The sequence below is a fragment of the Tenrec ecaudatus genome, chromosome 7 (genome assembly GCF_050624435.1).
Source record: "Tenrec ecaudatus isolate mTenEca1 chromosome 7, mTenEca1.hap1, whole genome shotgun sequence".
In the NCBI taxonomy this organism is placed as follows: Eukaryota; Metazoa; Chordata; class Mammalia; order Afrosoricida; family Tenrecidae; genus Tenrec; species Tenrec ecaudatus.
The window spans coordinates 152160711-152184561 of record NC_134536.1 but is presented as its reverse complement, the minus strand read 5'-3'; the positions used below and the strand labels follow the sequence as shown (position 1 = coordinate 152184561).

The window sequence follows — 23851 nt, the reverse complement described above, 5'->3', positions numbered from 1 at the left end:
CCATAGTGGTAACAAGTTGGACTGCTCACAGCAAGGTTAGCCGTTAAATCACCAGCCACTCTGCTGGACAAAGAGGGAGCTTTCTACTCGTGTAAAAATTTAATCTCAGAAACTCACAGGAACAATTCCACCTTGTCCTGTGGGGTAGCTATGAGTCAGCAGCGACTCCGTGGCAATGAGAGAGAAGAGAAATGGCTATAAAGGATAAAAATCGTTTTTTGTCCCGAAGGAAAAGACGGGTGAGGCTAAGGGAAGTGGGAAGGAGAGAGGGCAGGTGGGAAAATAAGGAAAGCGCGTAACGGGGGGTTTACTGGGATCCTGTCCTGTTCTGGAGTTAGGGATTGTGCTTCTGTGTGTAGCATGTTTTCAGTTGTGTGCATTGTACTTCACAAATACAAGGGAAAGTGATTTTTCTGTATAAATTTAATTTTTTCTTTAATTAAAAACTTTCTAAGAGAGGAAAGTGCCACAGCCTTGAAAACTCTCAGTTACCTGACTCATCACATCTAAACACTGGTCTGAATTGCTATAAAAGGGGGAGAAGTGAAATTGCAACTGACATCAGTTCACTTGTGACAGGTGAGTTGGGTTTAAATAAAAAGGAACACGCAAGTCCATCCTGTAAGTAGTACAACCAGGATGTTCCTTAGAAATGAGAATGGCAGGGCTTAACCTCATCTGTTTTGGACTTGTTGGAAGGGACCATTCACTGGAGAAGGACCGCATACCTAGTAAAATCAAAGGTCACTGAAAAAAGAGAGAAACAACCAAAAGCACAGTGACTGTAACAGTAGGCTCAGACATAGCTGTGGTGATGAAGCTGGCTCAGGACCAGGCAGCATTTCATTCTGGGTGGTTGTAAGTTGGAACTGGCTCGACACCACCTAACAGTAACAACCTGCTTAGTCAAAAAGCAGTTTCAAACATGTAAGGAAGAGAAAGTGAAAGTTTTCTGCCTGCCCTGGTTTTGAAACAGCTGCCTTGCCTCCCATGATGATCAAGGTCAGTAACCCCATCTAGCCCCAGACGCAGGAAGAATGAAGAGCTAGGCAGCAAACATAGCTTTCACCACGTTGCTATGTCTGCTGGCAAACTCATGCCCCTCTCAAGCCCAGCATCTCTCAGTAGGTCATAGGTTCCCAAACTTATTTTTCAAAGGGAAAAAAAAATTACTCAGTGCCCCTAGCATATCACCCACTAAGGAAAACATGGCCAGTAGGTTATCAGAGGCCGTGTAAATCAGGGCTGCTGCTGCTTCATCTCCTAGATGCTGCATCTTCCTTCTGGAAACTCAGGACCAGATGTAGGCCCCTTATTGAGTGTGTCTTGTAAATTGGACGATGCCATCTATTCTTGTTGACCCATCTCCCGATCATACGTCACCTTCACCTCTGGTCGCACCAACACTCCCACATGGCTGGCAGCTTCCAAATGCCACCATGTCTCATTCGGCCAGCAGCCCCTGTGTCCCGGGCCCACTCCAGAGCTCTGTGCTGGGAAGCAGGTCTCTGCTCTGACACAGTGCTGGAGGGCGCTCAGAGAATGTAGTTCACAGAAAGGCAGTGTGTGCCCAGAATGGCTGTCCATTCCTGCACATCTCCTTTCACGGCTGCTTTGTTGGTAACCCCAGAAATGCTATCTTGAGGACTCAGCATTGGGACTGACAAGTGAGATATTAGCAGCCACCTTTACTGAGTGAATGGAGGCCATGCTGGCAGACTCACAAGGACACTGCTTCGTTGCTCACACTGAGACCACCCCACTCATATGTCCGGATATGGTCTCTAGGGCTGACATCTCTCTCTTCCTGAATTGTTTAGTCCCTCATCTGTGATGAGCACTCCAGGGAGTGCTATGAGCTGCCATAGTCTTTAAACGTCCCCAGAGATCTAGGTGCTTTCCCTAGTACTGCTGGGAAAAGTTGTCGTTCTTAGTTCTCTGGGAACCTCAGTCATACAAGTCCCATGTGACGACGGGTGAACTGAGAGGAAGGCATTATGCCATTGTCATAGGTAACTTGAGGGTCTGGGCCACCAACTGGCACAGCTACAGGTGCATTCTGGTACTCCAGATGTACCACATTTGCCTCACAGTACCCACTGTTTGGCCTGCTCAGCCTTTCAATTGGAGTGGGTATGATGAACATGTCTGATTAGTGGCCACTTGAATCCCACAGTTGGTCACTGTCTCTACAAGGGCCCGGTAACTGCTCCACGAGTTATTTTGAAAGCCCTCCGGTTCTCTGCAGGTTTATGATTCTCTGCAGGCTGCAGCTTCGGGTGGCCTGATTTCACTCCAGGGTGCCAGATAGGAGATCCTGTGCTGTGAGCCCCCTTGGACCTGGCCATAAACTCCATACGTAAATCTTTTCCTCCCCCATTCACTGCCTGTCACTTAGCATGACACCACTCTCCGTGCTCCAGGAGTGAGGTTCCACTTGCCCCTGGAGCCTTGCCAGGGTGCTAAATCTTGTCTTTCAGAAAGCTTTGAGTCGGTGAACTCTCCTATCTGGCTTAATTATTTGGCTCTGTTGACCGTGCACCCTGAGGACTTTTCCCCAGTGCATCCTCCCAGCCCCCGCAGGTATATTCTGGGTGATGCTCTCCTGTCCATTAGCATCAGCATGGGACAGGTGAAGAAGGAGAGTGCACACTTCGGCTGTTTGTTTTATCCTGCGTGCCTTGCTGCCCCATAGAGCCCACCTAACAGGTTTTGCTGGGTCCCAGTGGGAGTCACTGCTTTCTGTTTAATTGGGTGCACTTATTAGGAGTTTCTGCCACCACGGAGAGTGAAAAGGTAGGGATCCTGTCCTCATAGATCGTATAAATAGCCTAAGGCAGGGGTCCTCAAACCTTTTAAACAGGGGGCCAGTTCACTGTTCCTCAGACCTGTTGGTGGGCCGGATTATAGTTTAAAAAAAAACTATGAACAAATTCCTGTGCACACTGCACATATCTGATTTTGAAGTAAAAAAACAAATGGGGCAAAAACACCCAGCAGGCTGCATAAATTAAACAGACTTGGCATCTGGACTTGTTTTAATCAAGGGCACTTGGTCGTGGGGCTGTTAAGCCAAATGCTATGAAGTCATTAAAAAATCCCCATGGGACTTACCTTGAAAAGTTAGCACTTAGGTTTCTCCCTTGCTATCTACTGGAACCCCAAGACTTGTGGTTCCAAAAAGGATGTGTTGGCTCCAGGAGACATTTGGCATTGTCGGTAAACTTTGGTTGTCACAGCTAAGGAGATGCTAATGATTCGAGGCCTCCATGCTGCTCAGCATCCCACAACTTGCAGGAAACCTCCCACACGCTAGTGTCAGTGCTCAGATTGAGAGCCTAAAATTCACAGTATGAATGGCCTTCATAGCAGACTGTATCTATTTCTGCACATAAAGTGAACAAATGTTGTTGAAGTGAATTGTGTTGTGACCAGTCTTGTTAACTCTAACTGCCATCGAGTCAGTGCTGATTCATAGTGACCCCCTGTGGGTTTCCAAGACGGGAACTGTTTATAAAAATCGATAGCCCAGTCTTTCTCCCTGCGAGCTTCTGATGGTTGCAAACTGTGGATTGCAGCCAACGTGTAACCACTGTGCCACCAGGGCGCCTGCATTCTTGCTAACATGACTGTTACATGGTTTCACTTGTTCTGGGAACATTTGGTGAACTAGAGCTGCCAATAGCCTGCGTCCAGGTGAGGCAGGTTTGGTTTCCCCAGGTGATGTGCTGTAAATTTTACTAGGAAGATACGTAAAGGGAGCCCTGGTGGTGCTGTGGATAGGCTCTGGACTGCTTAACCCATAGCAAGGTTGACATTTCAAGCCTATCAGCCATTCCACAGGAGGAAGGTGAGGCTGCCTGCTCCCATGAAGATTTAGTCTTCGAAACCCTGTGTAACACAGTTCTGTTCTGAGTTGCCTTGATGGCAGCTGGGTTGTCTTATTCCTGTCATCATCAAGCTAAAAAACAACAGGCAAAAACTGAAACGAGCTATTGTAGCTCTCTCTTTCTTGCAGTGTCTTCCACGTACGTACTGGTTTCCCCTATAAACACTCATGAAGTGCCTGGCGTGTACACTCAGTGCCCTGGGGAAGGCGGTCTGGGTGCTGTGGTTGACCCTGAGCCAGCCATTGGAGAGGTACCAGACCACCCCGACTCGCTGTAGAGCCCTGCCCTGGTGTAAGGCTCAAGGCCGCTGTTAACTGGCTGGAGCCAGGCCTGAGTTCACAGAGGGCAGGGGCCCTTCTCAGGGCTGGGGGTGCCAGTCAAGAGGCATGCGCTTCACTCCCAGCTGCACCCTCCCACCCCTGTTCTCACTCAGGCTGGCCAAGCCCTCCCACAGAAAAGAGGTCTCTATTTCCCATTATCCTTACCATTTCACATGTGTCTGGGTGGTTATGAAAGAAGTTTTAAAAATTAGTTGGGAAGTTTTGACCAAATTCGATATGACGAATACCAATTTAGGGCCTGTGCTAAAATGAGACGGTGTTCCAGTAAACCCTGAATTAGTCGCATTGTTTACACGGGTTGGGTGGATTCAGACTTGGGCTTAAATTGTCCTACACGTCTTACCACATGGTATAGACATGTAAGGAAGGACATATACCTAGGGCCCAGTGAGTTCACCTCTAATGGTAGGGTGGCCACACTGATAGGACCGAGGGAACCGGAATTTCCTCGGACATCATCAGCCCCAGCCTAGCTCATACCAAGCCGATACTTACTCTGGAGACTTTCGGTAGCATATCACCAGGTCTTCTTTTGGAAGGAAATATCCATGTGCCGCTCAGTGGGATCAAGTCTTGAGGTTAGTAGTCAATACAAACCATTTATACCACTCCGGATCAAAATTTACCTCCGCGTGGCAAAAACACATTCCCAAAGCAGTGAGGATTCATAGGAGGGAATAGAAAAGACGCGCCTATGTGATGCCTTGGACCAGGCAGTCTTTTGCATCCACTACCACTCGAAGCCCTAGGTCAGGTCCACTTCTAGGCACAGCCACCTCATAGGTCGGCGGAGGTTTATATGCTGCCGTTGTGGCGAGCAGTTTCAGAGTTTCTAGAGAAGGCGTCCTCGAACTACGGCCCACGGGCCACATGCGGCCCGCTGAGGACATGTATCCGGCCCACCGGGTGTTTTTGCCCCATTTGGTTTTTTTACTTCAAAATCAGATCACGTGCAGTGTGCATACGAATTTGTTCATAGTTTTTTTTTAACTATAGTCCGGCCCTCCAACGGGTCTGAGGGAGAGTGAATTGGCCCCCTGTTTAAAAAGTTTGAGGACCCCTGTTCTAGAGTCTAAAATCTGAATCCAGATCCTAAATTAAGACAGGCTAGGAAGAAAGGCCTAGAGATCTTCTAAAAATCAACTAGCGAAATTCTTATGAGTCACAGTGATCCAATTCTTTTGTTCAAAGGGTGACCAGGAGCCAATTAGATAGCAGCTTATGTAACTTTGACAAAAAGTGTGGCACACACTGGGCTTTGGAACATACATAATGCATACTAAAGTGATTCAGCTTTAATATTGTCTTTACTGTATCTTCAGAGTGAAAGAAATACCAACTAGGAAACTAACAGATTTCAGAATCCACTATTTATAGACCTCCTTTTCTCTGAAAGGAACCCTAGTGGCATAGTGGATTAGCATTGGGTTGCATAGTAGGTTAGCCACAGGTTGGCAGTTCAAACCCACCAGCTGCTCCATTGGAGAAAGATGAGGCTATCTGCCCCTATAAAGAGCAGAACTGCTCTGTCTGTATAGGTTTCCTATGAGTCAGAATCAATTCTATGGCAGTGGGTTTGTTTTTCTTTTCGGGGGTGGGGTGGGGGTTGGGGATGGGAGTGGTAGGGTCTGTTCTCTGAGAAAAGGCTTTTCATTTCCGCTCAGGAATTTTACAGAATATCTCTAAACTCGTCAAACACTCCAAAGGTTGCCTAAGCCTTACCTAAGTAAAGCCTCCTCTCTTGGTGATAATTACCAACCTTAATGGGAACCTTTGTTTCCCAGCTTTGTTTTCCAGTCCATGCCATGTTCAAAGGGAAGTCAGAAGGCCACACAAATGCCTGCTTTCCCACTTTGGCAAATGTTTTGCTACCTCTTTGTGGCTTTCCAAGCATGGGTAGTTCACATGTGTTTACACAAAGTATATAGGGGTTCTCAGCTGGGAAATGTACTGAATCATTTTTAAGACCTTTTCTTGGTGATTTATTCTCTTTTGGAAAAGGAAGTTACCCATCAAGGATATGTTTTATCCAACCCCCCCCCTCCCTTGACCATTGGCACATTAAGCTGGGCTAACCGTGCAGGCGAAGCTGGAGGCAGGAAGCTGCCCGGTCGAATAGTACTTTCTTTGTCAACTGTATATTCTCCCCATTTGTCTTCCTCTGAATATCTGAGTGCCTGTTATTTGAATAACATCAAAACTGGATTTTTCTAGGATGCTAAAAGTGATGCAGGAAGGATCCAGGAGAACCTAGTGAATTTCTGCATCAAAGACAATTAACTGTTTGCTTCCTCAGTTGAGCCACATGAAATCACTGTAGTCCAGCCTTGTGAGCAGAGTCACAGTAGTTGATCTCTGGACCACTGCAGCCCCTGGATATTTTAATATGCGGGAGACAAAGATGACCTCTCAAGTCTGTCCCCAACGGACATCTCACTGCCTTTAACACGATGCCTCTGTACACTGAGAGCAAATCACCTTTGGCCTCTCGGAAAATACTGTGTAGGAGTTCTGTGCCTAATTCATATCCCTGGAAAATAAATTACCTAACCTTGCATTTGCCTCTCTTTACCAAGATAGTTTTGCCTATTTAACCAGTGACTGCGTGGAAGGGGTAACAGAGGAAAGGGAGCCACTAGTAAAACTTGAGATTGATGGCAAGCAGACCTTCTATCATTGAGATTTTGGTTATGTCCTTGTGGTTTTGTGTTAGGAGATAAGTATACCTTTTATATTTCTTTTTAAATCACATGCCCAATATGTTGTGCTCTTATCACCTAGTTTTCAGCCATCTTGGATGTGACTCATTTCAGGATAAGCCAGACCCTGGAAATCATGAGAGGCCTAGCTTGGGCCCAGTGTCTTCACACGTTGATCTTGAATTATTGAGCATCAGTTTCTTCAGTTGGGGTTTTCTTTGCTATCTCCTTGTTACGTCTCTGTCTTTCTCTCCTTTCTTTTTCTTTCCTTAACCTGTTTTTGGTGAAAGCAAATAAGTCTCCCTGTTAACAAGTATTCTGACATTGGTTAAATTTTCTCTCGTGTCAACATTGTCTTTATTTTCATTCTGGCTGTTCCATTTTCATTAATATAACTTCCCTGCCGCCTGCTTGACCTTCTCATCTCTGCTTTAGGGGAAATGTTGATCATTTAGTCTCGTAGATTTTTTTTAAGCACACCGATCTTTCACCCAGCTGATAATGGCTCAGTTCCACACAGGCTCTCTGCACGATGGCCAGGAGGGTCCTCCAGTCTTTACCAGTCTACTTAGTGGTCTTTTTTAAAAAAAAATAATTTGAGTTTCATTCAATTGTTTTATCCCATTCTCTTTGGGACATCTGTTGTATCCTTCTCCAGAATTGATCAGCAGTCATAGCCAGGCACCATCTTGTTCTGGTCTCTAGAGAGATGTAATCCATTAGCCTTATAAACTGGTTTTTGTAGTTTCCTTCTTTCGCTGTGGCTGCAGACAAGTAGAGACCAATAGCTCTGTCTTGAATTGCTGCTTGGAAGCTTTTAAGTTGGCACTGTAATATAGAGAACACATTTTTAAGAACTCTGTTGGCCAGTTGACCTCGTGAGTCCCACAGGACTGTGGTTTTAAGCTGTCAAATCCTGTGAAGTATTTGGTTATGTCTGGGAAACATGATTATGTCCCAGTGTGCTTTATCATATGAGGATATATTAAATAATGTTTTTAAAGCATTGCTACAAAATAATAGAATCCTCAATTTAACAAAAATATCAAAATATGAAGCTATCATTTAAAGTCCATCTCTCTAACCTTTCCCCCAAAGAATTATGTGCTCTTTGATTCACACTCCACCAAAATGGCAGTTTGGACATTCTCACGGGACTCAAATTGTGTTTCTTTTAAATGTTCTTTGCATTTAGAGAACAAAAAGAAGTCTGAAGGGACATGATCCAAGGCTTTGGGACAAATGGGGTAAGGTTTCGCCCCTGTGGCCCTTGAAGAATGAGCAGGAGTGGTGTTGTGAGGGGAAAAAATTGCTCCATGCAACTTTCACCAGCGCAGCTTCCCATTTTCTTAAAACTTAAAACAAGTCTCTGTGCTTGTCCTGTGTCCCTTGATAAATCTTCCGGCATTACCCATTTGAGATCCAAGAAAACCGTCACTATAACTTTCTGAGCGGACCCCTCTGGCTTAAGTGAACTGGTCCAGAAGATCCCCTTGGAAGCCCCTGTTTTGATTGGATACGTTGTTAAGGCGCCCAGAGAAGACTACAGCAAGGGTGTTACCCAGGGAACTTGGTCTGCAGCTGTCCGCTGATTGCAGGGGCATGTTGGGGGTGGGGTTTTTTCCAATCATTATACAGCTCTTCTCAGAATCCATACCTACATCCATTGTGCTGAGCACATCTGTACATTTGTTGCCATCATTTTCAAAACATTCTCTTTCTACTTCAGCTACCATCAGCTTTCTTCACCACATTTGCTTATGCACCCATTTTGTCTTCAGCATAGTGTCGGGAACCTGAGCATCACGGAATGCCAGATTATGAGAACAAAATGTACTTGCATTGAGGGAGTACTTGAGTAGAGACTCAATGTCCGTCTGCTACCTTAATACTTAACACATAAATATATGTACATAAATCTATTCTCTTATCATTATATATAAATATATTTGCATATGTAAATGCTTGTGTTTAGACCTCTCTGTATGCCCTTTGCCTCCTAATTCTTTCCTCTATTTCCTTTTACTTTCCTCTTGTCCCATTATCATGTTCTCCCATCATTCAGGTTTCATTGATCCTCTCAGTTACATTGCATTTGATCAAGCCTACCGGGCATCCTATGCCCTGTTGTTCCCTTGTCCCTAGGTTTGTTGACAGCCACTTCCTTTCCCCCTGCCTTCCCCTCTCCCGTGTCCTCCCAGAACCATCGGTCCCATTATTTTCTCCTCCGGATTGTTTATCCAGCCTATATCATCTGGATATATGTCTGTAGACATGTAGAGACAATAATAAGCACAAAAACAAGGCAGAGCAAAACAAAGTAAAAAAACAAACAATGACCAAAAAAAAAAAGAAAGAAAGAAACGCCTATAAATAGTTTCAGGTCTGTTTGTTGACCTTTAGGACTATTTTCTGGTTGAGCCTGAATGGGGACTTCATTGCAGTACTTTTTGACTTATCTTCAAATGTATGTGCGTGTTTACAAAAGTATATACACCGATGCTTTCCTATGTGCGTATCTGCCTGTGTAACTACTCACAGGAGTTCTTTTCGGTTTGTTACTATTATTGTTGCAAGATTGTGCATGTGATGGCATTTACAAATGACATCCTTTACTCGTGTACTTCCTAGTGTCATCATTGAAGCGTGGACCAAGTTGTGCGCATCGATTACATTTTACATCAACACGAATTTTCTCTTTCAGGCAAATGAAATGTTGCTCAGTGGACGGAAGCTGACTGCCCAGGAAGCATGTGGCAAAGGACTGGTCTCCCAGGTGTTTTGGCCAGGGACATTCACACAGGAAGTAATGGTTCGAATTAAGGAACTTGCCTCGTGTAATCCAATTGTAAGTCTGACTTTTTCTTAACATTTGAGGGGGCTTCCACAAGTTTGTGAAAGCGTCCTTGAATGGTGCCTCCCCCACACACACATTGGGCCCCCGTGGACTTCACAGACAGCATTGTACTTTGAAAAAGATATTGAAGTGTACTTTGTGACAAAGCACGTAATGCCATTCCTCTTGGCTGCCATTCCTGACATAGTAAGCCACGTGATTTTCTGATTCAAAATGGCCAATATCAGTCCATTTCACTCAGTAATGCCTAGGATGCCAGTCCTTATATTTTTGATGACTTCCACGTTTCCTAGAGTCATATTTTATACATTCCATGTTCGATTATTAGGAGATTTTTACAGCTGTTTCTTCTTGAGTTGTGCACCATCAGGAAATGAAAATCCCCAAGGCCCCACTGCCACGGGCTCTGTTCCCTTCACATCGCCAGGGGCCACTCGGCTGAGTGCTCCTTGGAGAGCCTTCTAACCACAGAGGCCCCGCCCTGCCGTCTGACAGGGTTCTGCTTCCATTCATTAGGCCTTCAAGTACCTGACAAGGCTTCCATTCTAAGCATAAGCTGCTTAGTGGCGCCTTCCTCCAGAGTGGGCAGTGGATTCCCTGTTCTTAAACTGTTCTTCGTCTGTTCCCTTTGGGTGACCCTGCTGGCATTTGAGGTGCCAGTGACATCGTTTTCGGCAAGACACCTCAGTAAGACAAACTGACACCGTGGGACCAGTATCCATTTCCTTTTGTGTCCTGCCAGTTCCCTAGCTTACTGGGCGATTGGTCCCTAGAATGGTGGAAAGGAGAGGAGGCAGGGGGAGGGGGGCGTGTGGCCACTGGGGCCTCACAACGCAGGATGGTGGCTAGGCGAGCGAGCGTGGGAGCAGTGGGAAGCAAGGGGCCCCACAGCTCCCAGGCCTGCCCCAGCTCTCTTGGCTTTGATGGCTGCTCCCTGCCCACCACAAAGGCCTATTCATGCCCAGAGCAGGCACGGGCTCTGCACCCGCCTTCGAGGACGAAGTTGGGACACGAGGGTCCTAAGCTGGGTGACTGGGGAGCCACTGGGCATGACAGAAGCCTGAGCTCCAGAAGGTTCTCTGGCCTGTGGGGAGGAGGCCCAATGGGGCAGGATAGCAGAGAGCTGCTCTGAAATCCACATCGAGCGGGGGCTCGGAAAGGTGAAGCTGCCCTTGAACCACAGTGAGGTGCAAGTGGTACCGTCCAAGTACGACTTCATCATCCCATGCCCTGTGTCACACGCCATGGAGGGCAGACACCGGGTGGCAGCAAGTCCTTTCCCATCCCTCATGGCAGCCACTGCCCGGCTCTGGGCCCTCGGCCAAGGGCTTCCTGAGCTCGTGGGCCGAGCACAAGTACCCTTGAGGGTGGCCATGTGTTGCTGCCACAACTGGGGTCCCAGAGGTGGCCCACCACAAGCACACTGCTCGTCAGTGAGGGGGCACGGGATGAGCTGAGCTGCTGGCAGGCAGTCCCTGGACTGGGTTGGTTTGATACAGCCAACTCCAGGGCCAGGAGCCCAGGCGACAGACCAGGGAATCCCCGCAACATAACCAGCACCCGGGGTGGGTGCATAGCAGTGGCTGCAAGGTGGCTCCGAGGCAGGGTGTCCAAACTCCACCTGGTTCCCAGCGTGCCTCATGCAAATGATGGCATCCGAGGCACCTGCAGGGACGTGATCCAGACCTGGGCTGGGGAAAGGCGCTGGGAGTGTCCAGGCTCCTGCCCGCCATCTGGAGGACGGGAGGGGTACTGCACGTGGATGCTCACCTGGAACCAGTCTGGGCACTAGGCGCCATGCCCACAGGTGGGTGCTCTGCTGAGCGGGGGAGACTGTACTGCCTCAACCCTCCCTCTGAGGGTACTCAGCCTCATCTCGGCAACCCTTCCTGCCCCTCTTCAAGCCTTGCCCCCTCCCTGCCCACTCCACCTCCCACCGACCCCACAATCCCAACTGTCCCCCTGACACGGGCTGTCGGCTGCATTGAGGATGTGCGCGGGCTATGGTATGACAGTGCCGGGTTCCCTTCAGGTTCCTCCTCCGGCAGAGGAAGAAATGGTAGCATCCACCGGATCAGGTTGTTGTGGGCAGTGGATGCTCTGATTGCCAGCTGTGTCCATACGGTGCCCACAGGCCATTCAGGAGGCGGTCATCCGAGCGTAAGAACCTTCTGTCACTGAACATGGCCTCCTGTCCCACAAGTCAGCCTCAAGCTTGGGTGGGCCCCAAGTGTAAGAGAGAACTGCTCCATCGTTGTCTGACTGTCATGTACAGACGCCGTTTTCCTGGCCTTTATTCTGAGGAACTTCTGGGCAGGGTCGGCCTTTAGGTGAACAGCTGACTACAAACCACTTGTGTCTCTCGGGCTCCTGAATCTTACCTAGGCTGAGCTATTTCTGTCCCATGAAGGAACCATCTTCCACCCAGTATGTCTTTCCTGTTATCTGACTGCAGTCCCTCCTGCTGTTGTTAGCCTACTCATTGTGTTCTAAGAGGGGACAACGTATAGATCTTTACTCTCCTCCCTACCCAGCACCCTGTGAGGGTGGTCTTCAGCCAGAGTAAGGAGACAGGAGATGTTCTTGAGCATCAGAGGAAATACAGGAAGACTAACCAGTCCGGGGCCCACCTGATGCTTCCCCCAAAGCTAGGAGGGCTAGCATGGGAAGGAGTCCCCGAGAGATGCTCTGCAGCTCTGCCTGGTCGTTGGCAGATGGGGCCCGTCAGAGCCCATCGCACTGGAGCCATGTGCACAGCAGATACGCACAAGCACATCCACATGCAGAGCCCTGCCCATGGCAGGCCACGGGTCTGGTGATTATATAATCACACAGCAGCTGGACTCTCCCAATCTCACTTCCATCAAGTCGGCTCTGACTCATAGCAACCCTATAGGACAGAGTAGAACTGCCCCACCACCACCCATGTGTTTCCAAAGCTATAAATCTTCATAGGAGCAGAAAGCCTCATCTTCCTCCTGAGGAACCTCTGGTCGGTTCCAGCTGCTGACCTAGGCGATCAGCAGTCCAGCGCATTACCTCTCTGCCACCAGGCTCCTTGCACCTGGGTTCGGGGGTGGAAAACCAGGTCTTGGAGCCAGTCTTGGCTTACCCATCCCACTTGGGCACTCCAAGACTGTGTTCTCGCTTTTAAAGTGAAACGGAGCCACTTCGGGGTGTCCGGTGGGCAGGGTATAGAGAAGACATTTCCAAATGGTACTTTTAAAATACCTTTGCCTTCAAAGAATTCACACACATACAGGATCTCCTAAATATTCCACTTTTGCTTGCTACAAAGCCGCCTTTGTATGAATTCCTGATAAAAAGCAATATCTATAACAACAGCTGGAAAGTATGCAAGAATTTAAAGAACGGTACTAATCAAAGGTCACCTGAATTTACATAATGTCACATATCCTGTCGGTGTCTGCAGGAGCTCTGGGGGCACTTTGGGGTAAATGCACTTCAGATGCACCAGCTGTTACCCAGAAGTCCTATATAGGGTCAGTATGAGTTGGAATCAACTTGATGGATTTGATTGCTTTAGATTGTTGTTGTGTTTTTTAAATAGGTGTATAGATATTACAGAAACTAACATTTATATAGTTCGTTACTGTTGGTAGTGTGGTGATTGGGCTGCTAACTGCAAGGTTAGGAGTTGAAAGCCACCAGCAGTTCTGCAGGGGAAAGATGAGGCTTTCTAATCCCTAAGGAGTTAGCCTCGGAAGCCCGCAGGGGAGGTTTCACTCGGCCTAAAAGCAGGGGTCCTCAAGCTCTAAAAGCAGGGGTCCTCAAGCTACGGGCCACATGCACCTGCCTGAGACATTTATCCGGCCTCCCAGCTGTTTTTCCCCGTTTTGTTTTTTTACTTCAAAATAAGATATGTACAGTGTGCATAGGAATTTGTTCATAGTTTTTTTCTTTTTTCAGTCATTTTATTGGGGGCCTGTACGACTCATCACAATACATACATACATACATTGTGTCAAGCACATTTGTACGTTTGTTGCCATCATCATTCTCAAAACATTTTCTTTCTACTTGAGCCCCTGGTATCAGCTCATTTTTCCCCTCTCCCATGAATCCTTGATAATTTATAAATTATTATTTTTGTCATATCTTACACTGTCCGACATCTCCCTTCACCCACTTTTCTATTGTCTGTCTGTAGATTAAATAACCAAATTCCATAATAGCCCAATACTGAAGAGTTGATTCATACTCATTTTGACTAGTAGGACCGAGTAGAACTACTACCCCAGAGCGTGCTCAAAACTGTAATCTTTCTGGAATAGATTGTCATGCCTTTTTTGTTGTTTAATCATTTTATTGGGGGCTCATACAACTCTTACCATACTCCATACACACATCAATTATGCAAAGCACATTTGTACATTCATTGACCTCATCATTCTCAAAACATTTGCTCTCCACCTAAACCCCTGGAGTCAGCTCCTCATTTTTCCCCTCCCTCCCTGTTCCCCCCCATGAACCCTTGATAATTTATAAATTATTATTTTGTCATATCTTTCCCTGTCTGGTGTCATCCTTCACCCACTTTTCTGTTGTCCATCCCCCAGGGAGGAGGTCACATGTAGGTCCTTATAATCGGTTCCCCCATTCAAACCCACCCTCCCAGTATCGCCACTCACACCCCTGGTCCTGAAGGCATCATCCGTCCTGGATTTCCTGTGTTTCCAGTTTCTAGGTGTACCAGTGTACATCCTCTGGTCTAGCCAGACTTGCAAGGTAGAATTGGGATCATAATAGTGGGGCGGGGAGGCGGGGGGAGGAAGCATTTAGGAATTAGAGGAAAATTCTATGTTTCATCGTTGCTACATCGCACCCTGACTGGCTCGTCCAGTGGCCTACAAATGGGCTTTGGGTCTCCACTCTGCACTTACCCCGTCATTCACTGTGGTAAGATTTTTTTGTGTTCTGATGATGCCCGATCCCTGATCCCTTCGACACCTCGTGATCGCACAGGCTGGTGTGCTTCTTCCATGTGGGCTTTCTTGCTTCTGAGCTAGATGGCTGCTTGTTTACCTTCAAGCCTTTAAGACCCCAGACACTATCTCTTTTGCTAGCTGGGCACCATCAGCTTTCTTCACCACATTTGCTTATGCACCCTTTTGTCTTCAGCAATCGTATCATGGAAGTGTGCACACAATGATAGGATATTTTGTTCTTTGATGCCTGGTAACTGATTCCTTCTGCACCTCGTGATAACACAGGCTGGTGTGCTTCTTCCATGTGGGCTTTGTTGCTTCTGAGCAAATAGCCGCTTGTTTATCTTCAAGCCTTTAAGACCCCAGATGCTATATCTTTTGACCACCAGGCACCATCAGCTTTCTTCGCCCCATTTGCTTATTCCCCTGCTTTGTCTTGAGCGGTTGTGTCGGGAAGGTGGGCATCCTAGAATGCCAATTTAATAGAAGAAAGTATTCTTGCATTGAGGGAGTACTTGAGTGGAGGCCCAATGTCCTTCTGCTACCTAATACGAAAACTATAAACATATGCACATAGATCTATTTCTCCATCCTATATAAATATATTTACATATGTATATGCCTTTATTTAGACCTCTGTAAATGCCCTTTGCCTCCTAGCTCTTTCCTCTATTTCCTTTGAATTTTCTCTTGTCCCACTATCATGCTCAGTCTTCATTTGGGTTTCAGTAATTCCGCTTGATTAAATTACCCTTGATCACGCCCTACCAGGCCTCCTACACCCTCCTCACCATCGATTTGGATTACTTGTTCCCTTGTCCCTGGGTTTGTTAACACCACTTCCTTTACCCCCACCTCCCCCTCTCCCATGTCCCTCCGGAACTGTTGGTCCAGTTGTTTTCTCCTCCAGATTGTTCATCCAGCCTGTCTTATTTAGACAATAACACACACAAAAACAAGACAGAGCAAAACCAAGCAACAATATACAACAAACCAATGACTACAACCAAAATAAAACACAACAGGAAAGAAAAGCTTGTAGTTAGTTCAAGGACTGTTTGTTGCCCTTTAGGAGTGTTTTTCAGTCCAGTCTGTTGGGGCCCCATGCCCTGGCCCCAAAGTCCACCTTCAGCATTCCCTGGAGACCTCACTGCTCCATTCCCTTGCTGTTCTGTTGCACCCCCTTAGTGTTTTGCCTCTGTGTGGTGGGCATAGTTTTTTTTAAAGTATAGTCCAGAATGGGTCTGAGGGACAGTGAATTGGCCCCTGTTTAAAAAGTTTGAGCACTCCTGCTTTAGAGGGTTGCGCTGTTGGCATAGTGGTTACTCGTTGGGCTGCTAAAGCAAGGCCGGCAGTTTAAAACCCCAGTGGCTTCACAGCAGAAAGATGAGGCTCTCTACTCCTCTAAAGAGTTATCATCTCAGAAATGCAACAGGGGCAATAGTTTTACCCTGTCATGTGGAGTCACTATGAATCGGCATCAACTTGATGGCAGTGAGATTAGAATCACTATGAGGTGGAATCGACTTGTTAACAGTGGATTTGGGTTTGGTTTTGACTATTCTCCAAAGAGTTCTTGAGGCACAGGAAGTTATGCTTTGGGTAGCTGACCACAAGGTCAGCAGTCCAGCGGACTAAGTATACTGGAAATATTTAATCTACTCCCAACAAAAACTTCATTTAGGAAATGAAAAAATGAAATGTTGCTTAATATTAACTGGCACAACTCCCAGAGGCATCTGTGAACAGCCATCCTATGTAAAATTTGAATTTAAAGAGCAGCCATTGAGCCCTTTTCATTGGACATCAAAACATTCACTATCCAGGGACCCTCACTGGCCAGCAACAATTGCTAGGGGACAAAGGGCTGACTCAGTGCTGAGTAAGGGCCAGGGCAACACTTAGCCCCACTCTGAATAACTAAGTAGCTATTTTGAAACTGAGAGTATATGCTGTAACTGATTGGAAATAAGATTTCAGATACTAAGTCTAACATGCGTCGTGGAAGGGGCCAGCCTCTTTGTGAAACAGGGCATGGCTCCACGTGGGAGATTGCCTCAGTAACCATGAGAGAGGCAAAGCCAGCACGCGCGCACATGCCCACCGCCCTTACTCACTGCTTGTTGTTTGGCCCAGGTGCTGGAGGAATGCAAAGCCCTTGTGCGCTGCAACATGAAGACGGAGCTGGAGCAGGCAAACGAGAGGGAATGTGAGGTGCTGAAGAAAATCTGGGGCTCCGCCCAAGGGATGGACTCCATGTTGAAATACCTGCAGAGGAAAATTGATGAGTTCTGATTGTCAGCACATCTACTGAAGGACACTGGAGCTGCTTGGTGGGGGCATCATGGCCCCGCGTCACCCTACCCTCCGCCTCACAGCCTGAAATCAATTTACCCGTACCTGATGCTTGGAACCAGGACTGGGAACCTCCAAGCTATTTATTACCAAGGAGTTTTTAAGTACTGTAACTTTACAATAAATAACTACAAAGCTCCTTTGTCCAAATGTCATTATTTTATCCTTAATGTCCACACGTGTATGGAAATGTAATGATTGATGAGCACTACACTGCTCTTTGGAAGCTCGTTTCTGTTCTCTGACTAGTACTGTATGAAAAAGAATTGTGTTTTGCTCTCTTTGGGTGACAGCAATGCCTAGAATAATGACCTTGGTTTTGTTTTTTTTTGTTTTTTTTCATTTTTTCCTTCTAGAACACAAAATTTAAAATGTTGTTAGCCAGCTTTCTTTTCCCTATCCCAAGTAATGATAAAGAGAGATCGGAGGCACTGCCTTGGTCCCCGTGAAGGTACGCATGCCTCAGAGATGGGAAATTCTAACTCAAATATAGAAAACTTCCGCTTCAGGATGATTTCTTCTGATGAAAAGTCCCCAAACTAAATACCGAGACATCAGCTGGTCCTTGTACTTTTTTAATATGGCACTTCTTACCCACGTAACATGAAAAAACCACTATTTTTCTAGAAGAAAGCTTGTTTTGCAGTATTAGTGAATCACTGAGTAGCATAAGTATGAATATCTAAATTATATGTTAGTTTTGGCAGGTTTAAAATAGCTTTTTTGACCCTTTTGAGAAATAACTTCATAAGTAATTCTTGTTGCTGGGTGAGAAATACTACTTTGCATACAGTTTTGGTTCTCTATTTGCAGATATAATTGATGTATTACACCAAAAAAAAGTATTTTTATGTTTATAATAATGTATAATTTTTAGGTTCACTTAGAATGTATTTTATTTAATAAGTTAAAGTTCTTTTGGCACACTATTAAATGTAGATACTCCTCCACCCCAACCCCCCAAAAAACCCCAACTACCTTATGTTAGACTCTTGCTGTTCTCTGTCTATACTTTTATGCCTACACAATATACCGACAACAGTATGGTGTCCAAGAGTGCCCTGTGTACATAGACATTTTGCCCTCCTTCCAGGAGGGTGCCGATTCCTGACTACAGATGCCTTTTTATTACTTAGGCTTCTGAGCTTGCAATCATATTGAATGTATGAAGAGTGAAATAAAATCAGACCTTATTTTTGTACAGTTTTGGAGTTTATACTTAGTGCTGACCACCTCCAGACGACGTGGAGAGCTAGCTATATAGTATATAAATCTACCTTTGCCTGGGATCGATTGGTACAGTATTTTTGCATCTGTGGGACCTACTTTTTTGTTCAGTAGTTTGAACTATATATAAACTGTACAATTTGTAAAGTTTTTATAGAATAAAATATTCAGCTGTGAAAACTGGTTAAATAAAACTAATATTTCTTAACACACCTGAACAGTTTCTGTGATAATTCTTTACTTCTGTTGTCTCATGGGATGTTTTGTTTCTCTAATCTTAGTGTACTTGTGGGAATAAAACATTTGTACAGGGTTAAGAGGAAGGAAACTAATACCTGTGTTAGCTACTGGCTACGAAAGAAACTGAACAAGACTAAAGCCCTGCCAGGTTACCTCTACTTTGGCTCTTCTCACCCAGGTTAACACTTCTTGAATTGTGTTAACCGTCTCCTTCTCTCTACTTGTTATACCTGTAAAGATACTTAAATATATTTTTTTAGTTCTGCTTATTTTTGAATTTCATATTCTATCACAAATTTCCTTGGTTAGCATCTTTAATTGGTATTATGTTTAAGATATTTTACCTCATAGAATCGTATACCTTATTTCTATATTATGCACACCTACCATGTGATTATTTTTATCCCTATTTTTACAGCCAATTAATGTGAAGTCCACGTTTCCATTGTTCAAGGTAGAAGCAGACTTCTGACCCCCAGGTCTTTGACCCAAAGTCTATATTAACCACTAAGTCTTATATATGGAATTTACAAATAAGGAACCAATTCAGTAGAGTCACCTCAAGTTAGACATCTGGGTCCATCCAAGACTCAACCCTCCGTGCTACACTGGCTGTTCTTGCCTGTATTGGGATGTCACTCCCTCTTACATGAAACCAACGTCTGCCTTTCATCTGTTGACTTGACTTCCAGGGCAAGAGAACCCAGGCTCACTTAGGCAGAATTCCAAGCCACATTAGACCCTCACATTCAGGCCAGCACTGGGAGGGTGCAAGAGAGTGCAGCCTCTCACACTGGGGCTAGCTGAAAAATAGACACAATTCTAGAGGATAATTTGACAGTATCTGTCAAAATAAATACTTCCAAACCTTGAAAATAGCATGTATTTATAAGAACTCATAAAGTGGATTCTTTTGTGACACAAGAATAAAGGTATATATGCCATTAAATTCATTGCAGATTTCTTAATGAAAAATTAGAAATGGCATCAAAGGATTAGCTAAGCAATTATGCAAGAGCTACACAGCTATTGAAAAAGGAATTTTTCTAGAAGGGAAAAGGAGTTACGAGATTATGTGGCAAATGTTCCCATTATACACTTGTCAACATGATCAGAGCCTCCTCCCTACCTACGGTGAACCCACATGTTTCAGAGTAGAATTGTTTGTGTGGGTTTCAGTTGGTTTGATCATTCAGAGGTAAATCACCAGACCTCCTCCTAATGGTTTTGAACTTAGGAGATGAATGTTTTGGCCAATGAAACCACTCCGCATCACAGGGGTCAGAATCAACTTAATAGCAGCTGGTTTCATTTGGGCTGTTTTTCCTCTTAATGCTCCCCAGCTCCTGTGTTTGAGTACTGCTCAGCCCCTTGAAAGAATTATTGAGCACTGTCGCGGCAACACTAATGCCCACTTAAGCCTTAGACCAGGAACATCATCCACTTGGCTTTGGTTTCCTCCATTGTGAGGCTAACAGTAGTTGTCACCACTTGTTCAGTCGCATGTCGGGTACTGTTATAAGCACTTTACATGTTCGGAGTATTCATTTTTAAGACATTAGTATGAATAACATCATTATAAAATGAGAACTCTCCCAAAACAATTTTTGGTAGGCTGGTACTCTTCCAGGAGCCCTGGGGCCATAGTGATTATGAGTTGGGCTGCTACATGCAAGGTCAGCAGTTCGAAGCCACCAGCCACTCTGAGGGACAAAGGACTTTACACTACCATACAGAGTTACCATCCCAAGGACAGTTCTACCCTATCCTATAGGGTCACTTTGCCATTGACTTGATGGCAGTCAGTGAGTGAGTGATACTCTCTTATTCCTAGTTAAGACAACTCAGAAGAATGTAGATTTTTTTTTTAATCTTTAAGGGAAATAACCGTATAAACCTGAGAGAAGTGTGGAGGGTGCCTGACGGGCTGTGTGTGTGCCCCTCAACCTTCCTCACTTGATCAGAAAGACCAGGAGCAAGAAGTCCAGGGACAACTTCTTTGGCCAAATATCATAGCCTTTAGACTCAAAATAACTTCTCTAAAAAGGGGGACTGTGTGCGTGGCAGTAACACAGCTTAGAGCCATAAGCTCTGAAACGGGCTTCAAAGGGATCATGGAAAAAATGGTATTTTTAAAATTCCATTTTCCACTTTTTAAAGCCCTTGTGTGTGCACGTGCAGCGTGTGCATGAGCTCCTCCCCCTCCTATGCTTACTGAAGGACCATCACCACCCAGGATGACGTCTTTTACACCGCCCCCAAGGCTCTTCCTTCAGAAGGTCAGGGTTCACCCAGCATATTGTGGAGGCCATTTGACAAGTCCTAAAGGGCCCTGGTCAGAAATACCTTTCCACAACTCTTGTAGGACAAACGTCTGACCAGTCGCGGGGTCAGAAGAGGCGCAACAGCCCGAGTACATCTTAGCATAAGACATGTGAACTGGGAGACGTTGATTTTATAAGAGGATGGCCACCAGATGGGCTAGGTGAGTAAGATTAGGGTAAGCACATGGAACCGAACTCAGGGCAGTGATGAACTGAGCTGTGTCTCCGAGGTGCATCTCATGTTCATCTGGCAACCACTGCCCATCAAAATGCCCTATTGCTAAGCCTTGTTTCTTAACAGCATTGCCAAATCCCGTCACCTGATTCTTGAAATCTCGTTTTTTGGTATATGAAACCAAGGTTGATGAACTCTTGGGGACAGCAAGTAGACTAAAGGGTTTGTGGGAGGAAGGTATGGTGCTGGTGGTGGGGGTAAAAGGGAGACGGTGTTAAGGAGTCCATTTGGAAGAATGGTCGGAAACTGATTGTGGTAGCAATTGTGCAAGTCTACTTGACGTGTTTGAAATATACAATGATGGATGAAATCCCAACTAACAAAATATATTTAAAAGACCACTTCCCCCCAAAATGCAGTACAGTACAGTTGTGTGTAGTATGTATAGAACAAAACAATATATACTTCTAGTGTTTATTTTAAATGTATATATAAAAATCGAAATGCTTAGGTAGAACATATATGCTGTGCAAATATTAACCAAACAAGACAAGTGTGGCCACATTAATATAAAATATTTAAAAGCATAATGAGTAATATCTTAATTCTAGAGAAAGATAACAACTCCAAAATTATGTGTACCTAACTTCATCCTTAAAGGGGAAATTAGCATTTACTAAATAGACTAGTGCAAAAACTGATGTTCTGACACAACTCAGTAATTAAAACTATGACCCCTTCTATAACTTTAATGTAAGTGAGAGATTTAAAAGTCATGAAACTGGTTTTGTTAGTTTTTTCAAGTCCCCATATGCTCAAGTCCCCGTTTCAAATACTCAGCAACTAATGTGTCTGACTTTGTTTTGCAATTCAGAGCCTTAGGTAATCTCTAGTGCAGGGTGGAAGTACTTGACTTAATTCTAACAATATATTGTGAAAGTTAAGGTTGTGTATCAACCTAGCTAGCACATGATTCTGAGTGGTTTGACCGATACGATGTAGTCTCCATTTTAAGATCTAATGTAGCAGCCATTCAGTTGAAAGAGAGGTTTCTTGGGGGTGTGGCCTGTATCCAATATATATGCATAGTCTGTCAATCCTGCTTTCAATCCTGCATCCAACTTGTCATCCTTGGACATGAACCAATATTCTACCATTGGACCTGCCAAAGGAGGATTTGCCAGCCTGCAACCATGTGAGCCAACAATGGTAGAAGCCAGCTACTTTGGGTACTTGGCAGTGTGTGTGTGTGTGTGTGTGTGTGTGTGTGTGTGTGTGTTTACTCTTCTGTAAAGCCCAGGCTAAGATAATTTTTACTGATAGTATTTCTGTTGAGTTCTGTTGAACTGTACAGTCACTTTTGATTCATAGAAACCATATGAACAACGGAATGAAGCACCGCCCGGTTCTGCGCTATCTTCGCAATTATGGTTGAACCCATCCTTGCATCCACTGTGTCAATCCATCTTGACAAGGATCTTCCTGTTTCCCTGCCTCTTAGTTTACTAAGCATGATGTCCTTTTCCTGATAACATGTCCAAAATACCTGAGGTAAAGTTGTGCCATCCTTGCTTCTAAGGAGCACTCTGGTTGTACCTCTTCCAAGACAGATTTGTTTTTCTGTTTGTTTTTATTAGTCTGTGGTACTTCCAATGTTCTATCTCAGCATTAGAATTCAAATTCTCAATTCTTCAGTCTTTCTTAGTCAATGTCCAACTTTTGTATGTGTTTGAGGTGATTGAAAATACCATGGCTTGGGTCAGGTGCACCTTAGTCCTCAAAATAACATCCTTGTTTTTCAATATTTAAAAAGGTCTTTGCAGCAGATTTACCCAATGCAATATGTCTTTCAAATCTCTTGACTGCTGCTTCCAAGGAAATTTGGTTGTGAATCCAAGCAAAACAAGATCTCTGAAAAGGTCAATCTTTTCTCCATTCACCATGATGTAACCTTTTGGTCCAGTTGTGAGGATTTGGGTTTTCTTTACATTGAATGGTAATCCATATTAGTCTTTATCTTAGTCTTTATTAGTCTTTATCTTAGTCTTTATTTTAGTCTTTATCTTAGTCAGCAAGCTTATGTCATCTGTATTTTGCAAGCTAAAAAGCCTTCCTCGATCCTGATGCCATTTGCTTCTTCATATAATCCAGCTTCGCTGAATATTTGCTCAGCGTACAGATTGAATAAGTATAGTGAGAGGACACACACCTTTCCATTTCCTTTCAAGAAAATATAAGTGAGTACCCTTCTGGCATTCTCTTCTGCTAGCTCGCTGCCAAGGTAGTGATTCAACCATTACTGAATGATCTTCAGCAAAAATTCACTAGCATGTTACATCAGTGATGCTATTCTATAATTTAAGGATTCTATTTGGTCAACTTTCTTTGAAATCGGTACAAATATGGATCTCTTTCAGTCAGTCAGCCAGGTAGCTGTCTTCCAAATTTCTTGGTATAATAGGTGAATATCATAGGTGAATGAAACATTTCCATTGGTGTTCCATCAATTCCTGAAGCCTTGTTTTTAGCTAATGCCTTCAGTGCAGTTTGGACTCTTCCTTCAGCACCATTGTTTCTACCTCCTTACATGGTTGTATGTTGACTACTTTTGGGTACAGTAACTCTGTGTCTTCTTTCCATCTTATTTTGATGGTTCCTGCATTGTTCAATATTTTCCATAGAATCTTCCACTACTGCAACTCGAGGCTTGAATTTTTTCTGCAGTTCTTTCCATTTTAAGATATACTGAAGGTGTTTTGCTGTTTTTGTTTTCTAACTTCGGGTCTCTGCACAT

At 44.8% G+C, this 23851-nt stretch overlaps 1 protein-coding gene across 2 annotated transcripts in view; it reads left to right on the top strand.

The window, feature by feature from the left end:
- Positions 1-18520, top strand: part of CDYL (chromodomain Y like) — a 218975-nt gene extending 200455 nt beyond the window's left edge. For both annotated transcript variants that reach the window (XM_075555251.1, XM_075555250.1), the window contains exons 6-7: positions 9635-9778; positions 16873-18520. In XM_075555251.1, coding sequence (XP_075411366.1) covers positions 9635-9778; positions 16873-17031 — 303 coding nt within the window. In that variant the 3' untranslated portion in view covers positions 17032-18520. The remainder of the gene's footprint in view (positions 1-9634; positions 9779-16872) is intronic.
- The last annotated feature ends 5331 nt before the right edge of the window (positions 18521-23851 follow it).